We start from the raw sequence: 14,857 nt of genomic DNA, 5'->3' as shown, positions 1-14,857 counted from the left end.
GGGAGTGCTGTTTGGTTTTTGTGGCGTGTTGCCATTTCAAGGTTACACCTCTCTTACGGTGTCAGAATGGCAAATCTCCAAGAAACAATGACCAAAAAAAGCAAAAGTGGCACTGTGGTGCACGGTGCTTATGTGATCCTTAAATATACAAACAGGAGTGTGTTAAATTGATGATTTTACTAGTGTGTGATGCCATCCATGAGACAGAATCTTTTTTTCTCTCTCAAGTCTGTCTTCTACATTTTCAGAAGGTTGCTGGAAAAAATTCAGAGAAGAGGGAAGGGCACAAAAAGTGGTGACTTTCAGCTAGGCCTATTAAAGTTTCTTAAACAAAGGATTGTCTTGTAGGTTAATTGAAAGAGGTAATGCCAGTAATGTTAAAAAAAAAAAAAAAGGCAAAAAGCTGTTTAAGTGTTTGTAGTGGTTTTGGACATGAAATACAATTCCTGTATTAACACGTGTGTGTGTGCGTGTGTATTTCTGTTTTTGATTGTAAGATGATGACTAGCAGATAATTACATTTGTCACATGTAAAAATGTGTTTATTCAACTAATGCGTAACTGCATGAGTCTCAAATAGCTAATTTTGTGTGTTGCAAGTAATTTGCAGTTTTAAAAATGTTTAACTTGTACTGAAGGAGCACAAGTTGCTCTGTGCTACTTTTTAAAAAGGGAGTGGTAGGGACAGGGGGACATGGGATGCACATTGGAAGTAGTTCAGAGCTGAATTATTAATCTCAAAGTAGCATTCGTGCAGTGGATTATAGATTCTTGGTAAATCAATAAAGTACTGTTTGGAGGTTTCTTTGCCTAATAGTTTTGAGGAGAAAATGCTGTGACCCAGGAGTCATTCATAATTGCTTGTAATGTGTATCTACGAAGATCAGCAGAGGAATAAACAAATCGATAAGGTAGCACTCTCTTTTTTTTAATAAAATGGATTAAACCATTGAAGAGCCATGTCTCTTCAACTTGATGTCTTGTAAAACTCTTAAATAATATTCAGAGATAGTTCCAAGCTGACATTTGACATCTTCTTTATCTTTTGAACATCAGATAACTGAACCACAGCCACACAGTGGAGTTCTGTAGAATAGAGATTGTTCCTGGTATTGTTTTGTCATTGACATAGAAGAATAAATTAGAGGAAGCAAGCTGTGAAGTAATTTTTCTTGGATTTCAATATTAAGTAGCCCAAGACAGGATTACTTGTGTCTCATAATTGCAGATGTATTACTGCTTAGCAAATAATAGTTATTTTTAGAAAATTTATTTGGTTCTGCTAATTGGAAAAAATAAAACTGCCTCTCAAAGTACCTAATAGTGTAAAAATTACCCTCAAAATCACATTTCTGCAAGTATGTTAAAGAATTCTTTCATTGTTCTGAAAGTATACTTTTAGAGGGAACTGGGGCAACAAGCCTGTAGCCTCTTATGTACAGTGGATCACACCAGGCAGAGTGCTGCACCCCCGTCCTCATGGTAAAGGAATTCTTCAGGCTGTTCAGTGAGGTGTCTGTCTCTCTGGTCCGTCACTGCCTATAGCGTGTTGGTTTTCTAACTGAAAGATGAATTCAGATTAAAGTACTTGCCCCGTGCACACCTTCTGATAGTTTATTCTTCAGAAAAAACTGGCCTACACTCAAGTGAAGTGATTCTGCAGTTGCCTGTATGCCTTGGAAAATGCATGAGGGCATGATTTGAATGTTTCAATTTCTTCCTGGCATCTCCTTTACTTTAATTGTCAGTGATTTCTAAGATGCATGTGCACACCTTTGCAAGAGCATGATTGTGCACGTGCAGACGGTATGAGTACCAGAAGAATTTTTTTCAGCTGAAAAATGGGAAGTCTTTTATTATGAAGAAAAGCTTGGTAATAACCAGTACAGGTGAGACATTAGGTGTACGATTAACTATACATGGGAGAGACGTATTGAGAGGTGCCTTCAGTTTTATTTCAGTTTTTAATAACTATGCGAGTTTATTCTGGGTGTCACTGAATGAAAGGGATGCAGTATGGTCTTTTATCTTTTTTTGTGGTTAATCCAAGTTTGTGATATACTCTGGGTAAGAAATTGTAGTTACTCATTTTGCTGCGAAAGTTCATTTTTTTTCTTTTTGCCTAGTCTCAGTTTTGGTGTATCTGGTTTTGTGTCCTTGGTCATTAATAGCTGGGTAGTATGCTGGTGTTTGACTTTGTTTGCATAGGCTAAATCACTCCGTATGGTTTCTGAAACTTTTTTCCTTAACACCACTTCTAGCTGTAGTGTGAATGCAGTCTAAACATGTGTGTGGTTAAGTATTTTGCTTTTTGGGAGTTACTGACTAGGATTTGGCTTTTCTACAAGTCTTTCAGCAGGTTATTTCTCCCCAGAGCAATAGCCTGGGGCACCATGGTGACGGCAGTCAAGTGGCAAAGAAGCTGTTGTCCTGTTATCAAGTTTTATTAAGACTTCTTCTGAAATCCTGTTTTTCATGCTTCCCTCCATTCTATCCCTCTGCTTTTTTTTTTTTGTTTTGTTTTTGTTTTACGTCTCTTGGCATTGGATGAACTCCATTAATTAATCTATTTGAAAAACATTGATCATTAATAATTAACAATACAGTTCATTCTTTAATGTTCATTCTTAGCAGAACATACCTATTGCCTTGGAAGCACTGTTAATTAGAGTTGAATGAAATATATAGAACTAGATGTTAAGTGTCTTTTTAAAAAAAAATGTTTAATGAATTTTGACTAGAACACCTGTATTCTTTTCTCATTTTCTGTGCCTTTTAATTCAAGTGTGAAAGGAATTAAAAAATGATTTCTTAAAAATTAAGATGCATGTTTTGAAAAAGAATACAAACAATGTGGATTGTGATTAAGGATTCTTTTATATATACACAAACACACAGGCGTGCACATCACTTCAGAAAGGTTGTTAGTATTCAGTTACACAACGTGCTCATGGAAACTATGTCATTTGCTCAAGAGGAGACAAATAAATTGAGTACATTCCTCACCTGACAATGTTTCAGTTGCTAGAGAAAGGTGCAGTTGGTGTGCGCAGAGCAGCCACTGGCAAGCGCTGCCCAAGCCCTGTCTCTGCAGCATTGCCCACACACGGGGCTGTTGGGCTTTCACCCCGCCAGCAAGAAACAGCTTTTGCTTGCTGGTTAGAGCATGCAAATAGGAAGTTGAAGGAATGTACTTTTTTTTTCCCCCTCCCCTTGGGGAACACTCTGTACACTTGATTGAATCCATTACTTTAATAATACTGTCTCTCTGCAGAGTTCATCCCCGGAAGTGAGGTTCAAGCTTATGGAAAGGTGTTGGAGACTTGCAAAATAATAATTGAAAAAAAGCCACGCCAAGACCTCCTATCTGCACAAGTAAAAGCTGATCTGGAGATTCATGCGTAGACCTGGTGATGAATTGCCCGTGGTTTTGGGGAGGCTGACTCTTTTGCTTTTGGTTGCATTGGAAATCTGAAGTTAATGCTCATGAGAAGTAAAATCAGAGAACGTGGGTTACTCGATGTGCCTAATGATCACAGAGGCAGCAGCGAAAAGACAAAACTTCTCTTTGAAGCAGTAGCTTCAGCTGTGTCTTATTGTGTGCACTGGGAACTCACAGAAATAGAAGCCAACCCAGGAGAAAATGCCAGCTAAAGGTAAATACTTCTTCAACGAAAATGATGACTGCAGGGTATCAGACCCACTCTATGAGAAGTACCGCTACACAAGCCAGCAGCATCCCCTCCTGCTGTTGCTGCTCTTCATTGCAATCATCTTCTGGACTACTCTAATTGTAATCTTTTTTGTCACAGAAGTGAGTATACGTTTTTTCTTTGTGTTTTGTGTTTTCAAAGATGAGGAATCACTATAATAGCACACAAAACATTTCTGGATAAATTATTTTTTGAGCCACATGGTGTCAAAGTTGCACTGTTGAAAATAAATTGATTGTGTATGTGGTGCTGTGTATGTTTTTGAAGGGACAGGGAAGAGAGAAGACAGTGTTGTCAGACACATGTACAGTTACTAATAAGGATTGGTCTTTCCTTCCTGTATGTTATGAACAAATCATAGTCTATGCTAAGTGGTAGCTATGATAGTAAATAAGTAATAAAGGGAACAAGGACTTAAGTTAAAATTCTCTGTGTTTCTCATATTGTCTTTTTAGAGTCACCTAAGAAATGTAAAATAATATAGTGATTCATTGGTTATGGTTCCTGAGGTGATTTTTTAAAAGGATTTATAGATATTCATTACTTTTTTTTTTTTTGTAATAAAAACACAACAGCGATTTTCCAGTACAACAGATGATCTGTTGAATCGGTAGTTAGTTAGAAAAGAGCAGGGTCCTATAGGTGTAGGAAAAATGCAGCTTAAAGAATTTTTTGTTGTGTAGTGTAATATGATTTCCTGTAAAGAAATCAGGTGTTCTTCAAGCCAGCCCGGTTGACAGCTGGTAGAAAGGGGAGTTGATTTAAAGATAATGTTGTAAAAAGCTAATAAGGAAGCTGTTATAATCCTTCAATGCCTTCTAAAACTGCTTTCCAAATACTGTGCTTCATGATAAAGTATCTTTAAGTCTTCCTTTAGCAACAAATCTAATCTTATTAGTTGCACTTGTATCCCTTTTAGCTTTTATTTCTTAAAAAAGGAAAGAAGTAGCAACACTATTTGTATGTGACAAATGATCTCCTATAAATCTTGGGAAAAGAGCTGTTGCACTCCTTTTTAGCAAAGCTTGAACTCCTTAAATGCGTTTCTTTGGGTACATCTGCATTGTACAATGTAGTATAGCTAGAACTTCACTTCAAATACAAACCCCGAAACACTGATTTGGAAAATAATAATGGTGGAACTGGGGTCAACTGGGTATGTGTAATAGTATTTGTGATATTGTCTCTGTGTGTGTGAATATCAGAAGTGTTAACGCTGCCACAGCTAGATGACTGAGGAACTCAGGTTAGCATATTTTGAAGCTAAGCTGTTTCCAGGACAGTATAGATGCGTTTTCCATTTTTCTAGAGGGGTCGTGTAGACCAAATGTAACACTTTGTTTTGCTTTTGCAGGAAGCAGATTATCATCTTGCCTTCATTATTGCAGTATGTGCTGCTCTTGCCATATTTGCAGTCATGTTCTTACTTTTATGTATTGAATCCCTGTTTCGGAGGTGGCTAACGTTCTGTGGAGTTATGATTTGGATTTGCTTCTTAATCATAGGATATGTATCACTTTTTGAAAAAGAAAATAATTATCAACTGTGGGAACAGGTACGTCTGTCTTGTTCACTCAGGTACTTATATAGAACTGGTAGTCAGCATATATGAATATGTTTATGTGCTTTATTTTTTCTGAATGTTATAACTGCATAATAATTTTTTCTTGAGATTTAGATTCACTTTTCTGAATTGGTTTTATTGGTTTATTATAGTCAATTATAGTTTGTATTCTTTATTATAGTGAAAATAGAGTTCAGCTGAGAAAATTGGCTAACTGCATAAATCTGTGCAGGAAATGCATCTTTAAGTTGTAATTGAATTGTAATTTTATTTTAGATTTTTACTAAATTTTAATTACTATGAATTAATCTTTAAGAGAATTTTTCATTACCAATACTTGCTTTGTTAATTTATATGGGTCAAAGTGGTGTTCAAGAAATGTATAGAGCTGGGTGTGCCCTAGGGAGCATGTTTTCAGATCAGTGGGAGAGGTGAAGTGAACAATAAGAATGAATGACACATCCTGGCATAGCTGGGTGTGGCTACAGTTCATTGCTTAGTATCTCTGATCAGAAGACGGGCGATTTCATTATGCCAAAAATATCATAATCTGTAGGAAACTCCTCCTAAACTCTCATAATGTAAACAGAAGAGTTTTTAATTAAATAAAAATGACTTTTTATCTCGTTTTACTAACTCTTCCTCTTCCCCTCTTTATTTCAAATAAAGAAAGATATAATTATCAGTTAAACAACCAAAATCTGATTTGTATTATGGCCTGGATCCAGCACCGTGTACTTACAGTTGCTATTCAGTATTTTATAACTTAAGGAAGAAGGTATTACCTTAGGACAAAAAAAAAAAAAATTACTGTTCTTAACTATAAGTACAAGCATGTAATGAAGCAAGATTTGGTTTTGCTGCTTTCATTTCTGCAAGCCAGTGTCTTGTGTTGTTGTCATATGGTAATAATTCATTAATATTGATTTAAAGCCTAAAATATAAAGAGACTCTAGATTAGAAAATAGAATTGAATAGGTTCATTTCAGACTTTTATCTCAAGCTATGAATTTATCACTAATTAAAGCTACTATTTAAATGCAAGTATGACCTTTGCTCATCCGTGCTCATAAAGCTATTACACAGCATTCAGATCAGTGTGTGGTAGGGCTTGTGCATATGGCAGGAAAAGAGTTTTCTTAGTCCAGCTAAAAGAGTAAAGAGGAACATGAAAAGCTTACTTTTGCTGAATATAAACTTTTATTTGCTTGCTTGTTTGTTTACTGAGCTATTTACTCTAGCAAAACATTTAAGTGCAGTCTGGGCCTTGAGACTTCCTTGAAGGAAGCTCGTGTCCGGAATGGCATGAGTTGAGTTGCGATGATGAGATAAAGATGAACCAGGAACACTGCAATATTTTCTTCTCATCAGGGTTGTTAATTTCCATATATATGAGCTAAACACTATAACAAATCTATAAGTATGGATATAAGTTTTATAGACCTTCCTTCTGATCCCAAGCAGTTTAGTGGATCATTGTGCATTTTGAAAATCCCTGCAGCTAAATATGTAGTTAGTGGCAATAATGATTATTCTCGTGTCAGCACCAAGTAGTATTGGTTGTATTTTTGGTTCTTATCAAATATGTAGTAAACACACACATGTGATCAGGTGATGGTTAAGATTAGAATAATAACTTGGAGAAGGTAAGAGATCTGATTCTATTCAATATTGCTATCCTTGCAACACACTGTTCCTGATGTGTGATGTACAAAGTGCATCTTCAGCTGTACTGGATAAATTGCGGATGAAGGGCGAGGACAACGGAGAAAATTAAAGGTGGTATGTCATGCTAAAACTGTCTTATCGATGAATCTATAGCTGCTAATTCTCTCAAAGCTTTTAGGACTACCACTGTCTTTATGTTTCAAATTGTGCTTTGAAAATTTTAATATTTAATTATTCAGCATGAAAATGAGCAAGAATCCTACTTTCCTCCTTATTCTGTAGTGTTTTTTTGGCAGGCACCTAATAACGCCTATGTGTGATTATTATTTTTTTTTTCTTTCTTTCTCTCTTTCTTTCCAAAGGTGCCATTCTTCCTATTCATAATCTTCACAGTTTATACCATGCTACCCTTTGGGATGAGAGGTGCTGTCATAATTAGTGTTCTTTCTGCTCTCTCCCATATTATTGTTCTAAGCATTGTGGTAAGCATGACTTCTCAGGAAAATAAGGAATCCATTCTATTTCAGGTAAGGAATTACTACTTGGTTAAGTAATTAAATATCCTAGTTGTATTACCGTTTGATATTGGTGTAACTATCCTGTTTAGATAAGTTCCAAGCTTACATATGGATGTTCCAAATTCATGGATGTCGAGCCTGGGTGCAATTCTTTTCATCTATAATGCATTTTAGTTTTCTGACCTAAGTTGAAGAAGCAGAATTATTATTTTAATTTTTCAACTAAGTTACTCAAAAAATGACCAACTTTGTCACAATCGTTCTTCCCAATCTGTGCTGTTTCAGATGGGTCCTATCTAACTTCATCTGGCACTGCATTACAGGGTGGATCAAAAGGGCCATTGCTGCCCTGGGGAGTCAGCAGAGCCTAGGAATGCTACTGGGTGCTTTCAGGGCTCCCAACACTTATTAACAGGGTGTGTTCAAAGGAGCACCCCAGCTCTTTTGATGCAGGTGTGTGTCAGACTTCACACAGCACACTCACGCATGAGTTTGTAGACTGGTTTCTCCCTAAATCAAACACTGGTGCCAGCAAATAGATGTTAAATGATATAGCAAAATTTTCTGTTTCATTATACTGAATGTTCATACAGGAATGCCTGTGACTGTGAAAGTTAGCTTATATTTCCCAGGTACATCCTGGGTAATTGAAACACTGTGATTTGGTGTGTGACAGGGTAAGAGAAAAATTGAATGTGGCCTGGAATTGATTGTTTTTAAGGGACAAGTATGTATACTGGTGAAGTATCAATGACTGTTCTGCAGTAGCTAAATATTTTTCTTTTTGTGCAGCTATTTGCCAATGTTGTCATTTTTCTTTGTGGTAACTTCATGGGTGCATTTCACAAACGGCAAATGCAGGTTGCATCGTGGGATTTGTATAGGTACACATTAAAGTGCATTCAGGTCCGAATGAAACTGAAGATTGAAAAGAGGCAACAAGTGAGTGAACTAATCCTTGTTATGAATTGCTTGTTTTCATTTCTAAAGTCTGTATAATTTTATAAGGTTGGTGACTAATGCACGTTGAAAGGCTTGGTCCAATCTTTGTGATACCCACCTAGCATCAAAAATAAAAGTTGTGCCATTTGTAACAAAAGAAGGAAGTTAAAGGGAGGAAGCTGTTCTCTGTGGCTTGTCTGTATGAAAATCACAGTATTTGCAACAGGGATATAATTGCAAGTTATTTTAGTTACTTTTTTCCTAGTACAAATTGTTACTGGGACTGGCCCAAAGGAGCTTAAAAGAACATGCCCTTGATGCCCTGAAAAATATTTGTAAGGTAATTTTAGCAGTTTCACACTTCCTTGGTCAATTTTTTTTCTTGTTGTTTTCAGTTATAAAGTATTACTTGTTCTTGTGTTTTCTGGTCTCAGAAACTATTTTTCTTTTGCTAGAAGGAGAAAATTGTAGCCTAAGAGAGAAAAAAAATCATATAATAGATTACAGTATTTGAGTATGACATCATTTATTTCCATAAACTCCAGTAGTATTTAAAGAATAAGCAAGGAACATGGATTTCTTACTGAGGAAGGGTTGTAAAAAAAGTATCAAAGCTTGAAACTAGGATGCCTTTCTTCTGTTATCCTGGTATAAGTAGGGTTAAGAACAGCGGCTCTAGAAGGCTGATGTGTACTGAGTTCTCTGCCCACCAGTTGTTAGATGAAAGGAAGGGGCTGAAAAGTGACTGACTTGATCAAATTGAAAAGAAGAAAATGCTACACTGCTAGTGCGATCTGTCCTCTGATGATAATCTTGTGAGATGAGATGACAAATCTGCATTAAAGTCCTGGCAGAATTTCCCCTCACAGCAGCCAGGGAAGCATCTAATCAGCTTACAGAGGCAGTTTGCTCTCATTCTTTGGGTGGTGTGGTAACTTACTTGTTGGGTTGTTTTTTTTTTATTATTTGTAGCTGCTTGTTTGAAGTGTAGATGTGCTTAAGTCTGTGGGCAGCTTGCTTTTCATCTGTGTTGTAATTTGTCACACAATTCTGAGTCTTCTTTTTGCCACCCGCTTTCTCTCTGTGAAAATGTGTGAGAAATGCAGTTCAGGGTTCATCATCACTTCTTGAAAACTGTGATGTGTCAGCTTGAAATGACCCCTTACATTCACTGGGGTGCTGCTATCAGTTGAAATTGTTCCCCAAGGTTGACTCTCCTATTAAAATGCTAGAGAAGGGGAAGGAGGTGTTTCTCTTTCTGGGACAGACTGCTGCCTATACCTAGTGTGTAGGGCCAGTACTTGGTGCTCAAGCACTCCCTCTTCCCACTGTGATCCCAAGGCATTTCTTTTTGGTGGCAGGCACTGGTTAAGTAACCCTGGCAGCTTGCTGCCGTCTGTATACTGCTGCAGTGGGTATACAGGAGAAGGCCACAAAGATTTGGTCCAAAGGAACAGTGTTTTCCTCAGTTACACAACGTGTTGACCTTGCTGGCAATGTAATCTGAAAAAGTTGCTGCTTGTAGCTGCTCCACACAACGTTTCCTCTTCTGTGGTGGCTCTGTCTCTGGGGCGGAAGAACCCTTCCTGGGTTAAAAGTACTCTCTTTTTGTCTTCCTCCTCTGCCCAGCAATTTAGCAGGGTCTTCTTTGAAGAACGGGCTTTTAAGTCAAAGCCAGTGTAAAACAGTGAACTGAACAGTCAAACAGTGTAAGTGGTTTTTGAAGAGTCTGCATTCTCCCTCAGTTCAAAAGACTTTATTTCAGTGGCATCAGTTCCTGGTTCATTTAAGCTGTAGCAGCATGTTGTTGACACTTTTGTATCTGTTGCTGCTTTTCTAGCATTTGAGAATTCACAAGGGTTTTTAATATGGCATAGACTGATTGTTATAGAATAAAATCTGTTACCAGAAGCTTTATCAAATGGTGCGAACATAACACTGAGATTGGTGGACAAAATAAGTTTTCATTTATCCATAAATTGTAGTACTGAGTACAAAATTTTTGTGTGTTTCATAGTCACAGAAAGTTGTCACCCCTAGGTCACTAGGAACAAAGCAAAAAAAATATGCAACGCCCTTACTTAACTGTAAAATCAGTGATTTTGAGAACAGATATGTAAAAGTCTTTTCGAGAAAACCTGATATGCATTACTCAAAAGCTATTTTAATAAAGGCATTTCATTTTTTTTTTTAAATTCCTTCTTACAGTCACTGAAATCCTGCTGTTTCAAATTCACTGTGTTAAGAATTTTGCATCATTATTTTTTTCCCCTCTCCTTTTAGGAAAATTTGCTTTTATCCATACTGCCAGCTCATATCTCTATGGAAATGAAGCTAGCAATTATAGAGCGACTAAAGGAAACCAATGATAATAGGCAAATGCATGACAACAACTTCCACAGTCTATATGTAAAACGGCACCAAAATGTTAGGTAAGTGGAAACTCTAGAAGTAATTGTATTCATATAAGCTGCTGATCCTTAACAGTGTATATGGTCTAGTGAAGTTAAAATTTGGAGGTAGACATTCAGGCTGAAATGATCTGCTTTTGTGTTGTGGGAACGTGTCTTGAACTGAGGTGCTGTCTTCTAAATCAGTTGAGATACTTGAACTTTTTTTTCTAGAGTTCTCTTCCAAAGAGAGAGATGCTTTCTATTAAATGTAGTTTAATATTTAATCTGACTGCAGAACAGCCATATCTTAATATTTCAGTTATGTTGTTTTTTCCTTTTGTTCTTGTCTAGCATTCTTTATGCAGACATTGTAGGATTTACTCGCCTTGCCAGTGACTGCTCTCCTAAGGAACTAGTAGTGATGCTGAATGAACTTTTTGGAAAGTTTGATCAGATTGCAAAGGTAGGTGTTGCAGTTTGTTGTGCAGTAGGGATAAAGATCATCATTGGAAAAAGAAGTAGTCTTTTCTGCAAGACAGAAGGCAGTTGGTGTTAATGCTTCTGAAGTCAGGAAGGGAAGACCGCTCTGGCTTTAAAGCTAACTAGCAAAATCACGTTAAAACAAAAATGGGAGAGTTAGCAAGTTGTTACTGTCATTGCAATTTTTGAGTCTGGAGGTTTATCTGTATTGTTCAGGGAATTGGCTGATGGCAGTAAATGATTGTAATAGGGCTGTAAGAAATACACTCTGTCGAGGAGCTTTGCTGTGTTTAGTTAGAAGGATTGGTTTTTGGCTCTACTAATGAAGAACTTTCAAACACACATTTAAATTCATAAATTCAGTCATATGGCATCAGACCAAGAGGTTATTTAGCTCAGGAGTAATAATTAGTAATGGATATTTACAGAGAAGTGTAAGAATGGGAAGTAGATTAAAATGGTCCCAATTAAGACATACCCCCTACTACTGACACCTCAGGCTGGCAGATAATCTTTGTATTTGTATTAATTCAGTTGCTGTTAAAACATCTAGTACTGCCAGATAAGAGAGCCATACTAACTGTATTGCAATTGTATTGTTGCAAAGCAGCTATTAAGAACACACAGAATACGTCATATCATCTTAGTTGCCCCAACCTTTTCATGCCAAGGTAGAAAATGAGGTTAAAGACACATGGTCTTTTGTATCTGAGGAACAGTTGCAAAAAAAAAAAAATAGAAAAGATTCCAGATTTTGAGTGATATGTTTGAATTTCTCACTCCTGTCTGTGAATTGCATTGTTTAAAAAATGTCTGGATTTAGTGAGTCAAGGTCTTTTGCAACTCTGTGGTTGAACCATAAGAAGAGATTCCTCCTTTTGTGCTAATTTTGTTCTGCCGGGGAGTATTCTCAGTCATCTCTTCCATAATGTACAAATGTTGTAGGCTCCAACTTACCTAATAAAAGTCGATGGCTTATCTGGATACTGAAGTCTAACAGCTCTGGTCTAGGGCTAGGGTCCCCATTGATCTCTGAAACTGAAGCACCGGGCTATCTAAGCTCGTTGCTGCAACGTGCAGAACCTGCTGGATGGCTTAAGGTGGTGGACAGTGATGGATGTTCTCTTCAGGCTTTCATTGATGAAGGAGAACAGCTTAGCTTGGTAAATTGTCACTGATTTGGGCTGGCTGTAAATCAGGGTATTTTGGAGTTGATTGAAGAATTGCTGGGCTGTTCCCACAGCAGGGAGGGTTGGGTAGCTGAAGGTGTCAGCTGGCCCAAACGAAGCCATCTCTGCTCATCAGTGAAACATTACACAGCCTTGCAGAATTAGCCCTGGCTTGCTTGCAACCTTTGTAGTTAACATTCTTCAGTAATGTTGTAACAAAAGACAGTATGAAGAGCTCTTTGCTTTTCCCCTTTCCTTTCTCCAGCTGGTAACAGGCAGCAGTATCCTCTGTTGCACAGTTAGATTTCTGCTGCCAGATAGTGTTGCAGCTTTTTTATTACCGATAGAAAACTAGTGTGTGCCAGCTTCCTCTTCAGTCACATTTGAAACAAAAGTGAACCCCATTTTGCTTCTGCAAAACTACCAGGCTGGGCACCTTAATTCCTAGTGTCTCCCTAAATTCTGTGCAGGTTTCCTGAGACTGCGCTATGTTACTTACAAGGCTGCCATGCAAAAATTGAGGAGAAGGTGAACGAACTGCCTATAGCCCAGGTGTTAATAAAGACAGAGATTAAAAGATAGATAAGTTGGTTTCATCCTTTAGATAGTAAATTCTGTGACAGTTTTTATTTATAGTTTCTCAATTGCAAATAGTTCCAAGAAAAAAGTCAGAAACTAGTAAGATGATTTTATTTCAGAAGTGCTTGAAGTGATCATTTCTCTTACTCTGCAGTAAACAACGTCCAGGCATTGGATGTGAAGTAAGCTTTGCTTCAATAAGGGTTGAATGAAGTCTGACTTTCTCAAAACAGTATAGAAAAGTCCTAGTTTTGGTGTCATTAGCCTACTTGCAGTTAATTTTTTGCTGTTAAATATGTTTACTGTCATTTCACAGGAGAATGAATGCATGAGAATAAAAATCCTGGGAGACTGTTACTACTGTGTCTCAGGCCTACCTGTGTCCTTACCAGTTCACGCCAGGAACTGTGTTAAAATGGGACTCGACATGTGTGAAGCAATCAAGTAAGTATAGCACAGAAGACTTTTTAATGTATCAAGGCTATGAAGATATTGAATAAAGTAATTCTTGGTCTTCTTGTCAACATTCAAAGTGTATTTATTAGCTGTAGTGGGATAGTTATGCATTAGGTCGTAAGTTTGTCTCTTGTCTTTGCACTAAGTGTATAATGAGAGTAAACCTTAGCAGATCTCCAGGAGGAGAGAAAATCAAAAGTGTAACTTATGCTCTGATACCCTCCTCCCTCCACAGGCAGGTGAGAGAAGCCACAGGAGTGGATATCAACATGAGGGTTGGCATTCATTCTGGGAACGTGCTGTGCGGTGTCATCGGCCTCCGGAAATGGCAGTATGACGTCTGGTCACACGATGTGTCCTTAGCGAACCGCATGGAGTCCGCGGGCGTACCTGGGTGAGGATCTTCCCTGTGGGTGCTGATTCACTCTGTCATCATGATTTCCATAATCCTGGTTTACGAGTGTGGAATTTGTAACTGTGCCATCACACAAATCCTCATAATGGGATGATAAAAATAGGGCAAATGCATACTTGGCAGAGCTGTAAAATGTTAATTCTTCTCAATGAACTGTTCTTAGGCAAGTGACTGCTGCTTGACTTTTCCTTAATTGGAGAAACTTGTGCTTGACTTTCCCTTCATTGGAGAAACTTCTGCGTCTTCAGCAGTGCATTATGTTGACTTAAGGTTAATTCATGTTGCGCACAGGGATAACACTATATTTGTAAGTTTAGCTAAAGGATAGGTATGCTACTTATGTTGACAAGAGAAAGCTGCGTGTTTACCTGCTGGTTTTGTTACTATATTGATCGGTTCTGCTTCATTTATATTAGCACTATATTCACCACCACTGCCTCCCCCTCTAGAAAACACTACTCAGAAATCAAAATGCAGCCTGATGAGGAGCATCATGAGTTTGGAGCTGTTGCTGGTATTGTGCTTTCTTTGCATAGCATTTGTCATGGGCAGAACGGGAAGGAACATGAGTAGTCCTGAGTAGAATTGCTGAGGCAGAACAGTAGTGTAAGCTGCCATGTACTGCTCAGCAGTGCAGAGGGTTGGGTCTGAGGTTGACATCCATGCTATCTTTTTGAAGATGCTTATTGAAAAGGAAAAATATATTTTTTTATTTTTTAAAAACACCAGCATCTTGTGTTTTCCTCATTTAGGAAAGTATGCTCTCTCTTTTTTTTTTTTTTTCCTGTCCTCTAAGTTGAATTTGGGGATTAGAATTCAGCTAAGAAACACTTTTTTGTGTGTTTGTTTTTTGTTTTGTGGTAGTCTGCACCAAAAAAGACCATATTAAAAGTTTCCCTTTGTCCATTCCCAGATGAGATAATGATTTTGTAGGTTCTCGGTAGTGCAAATCAGTACTTG

The 14,857-nt window shown here is 37.6% G+C and overlaps 1 protein-coding gene across 1 annotated transcript in view; it reads left to right on the top strand.

The window, feature by feature from the left end:
* Positions 1-3,643: 3,643 nt before the first annotated feature.
* The window catches only part of ADCY7 (adenylate cyclase 7), a gene marked incomplete at its 3' end in the record, with an annotated part of 27,830 nt that continues 16,616 nt past the window's right edge, over positions 3,644-14,857 (top strand). The window contains exons 1-8 of the mRNA XM_010076927.1: positions 3,644-3,814; positions 5,068-5,268; positions 7,308-7,472; positions 8,256-8,405; positions 10,689-10,837; positions 11,150-11,261; positions 13,343-13,470; positions 13,718-13,876. Coding sequence (XP_010075229.1) covers positions 3,644-3,814; positions 5,068-5,268; positions 7,308-7,472; positions 8,256-8,405; positions 10,689-10,837; positions 11,150-11,261; positions 13,343-13,470; positions 13,718-13,876 — 1,235 coding nt within the window. The remainder of the gene's footprint in view (positions 3,815-5,067; positions 5,269-7,307; positions 7,473-8,255; positions 8,406-10,688; positions 10,838-11,149; positions 11,262-13,342; positions 13,471-13,717; positions 13,877-14,857) is intronic.

Source organism: Pterocles gutturalis, unplaced genomic scaffold (genome assembly GCF_000699245.1).
Source record: "Pterocles gutturalis isolate BGI_N339 unplaced genomic scaffold, ASM69924v1 scaffold10378, whole genome shotgun sequence".
NCBI classification, from domain to species: domain Eukaryota; kingdom Metazoa; phylum Chordata; class Aves; order Pterocliformes; family Pteroclidae; genus Pterocles; species Pterocles gutturalis.
The sequence above is the reverse complement of the archived record's forward strand: the minus strand, read 5'-3'. Positions and strand labels throughout refer to the sequence as shown.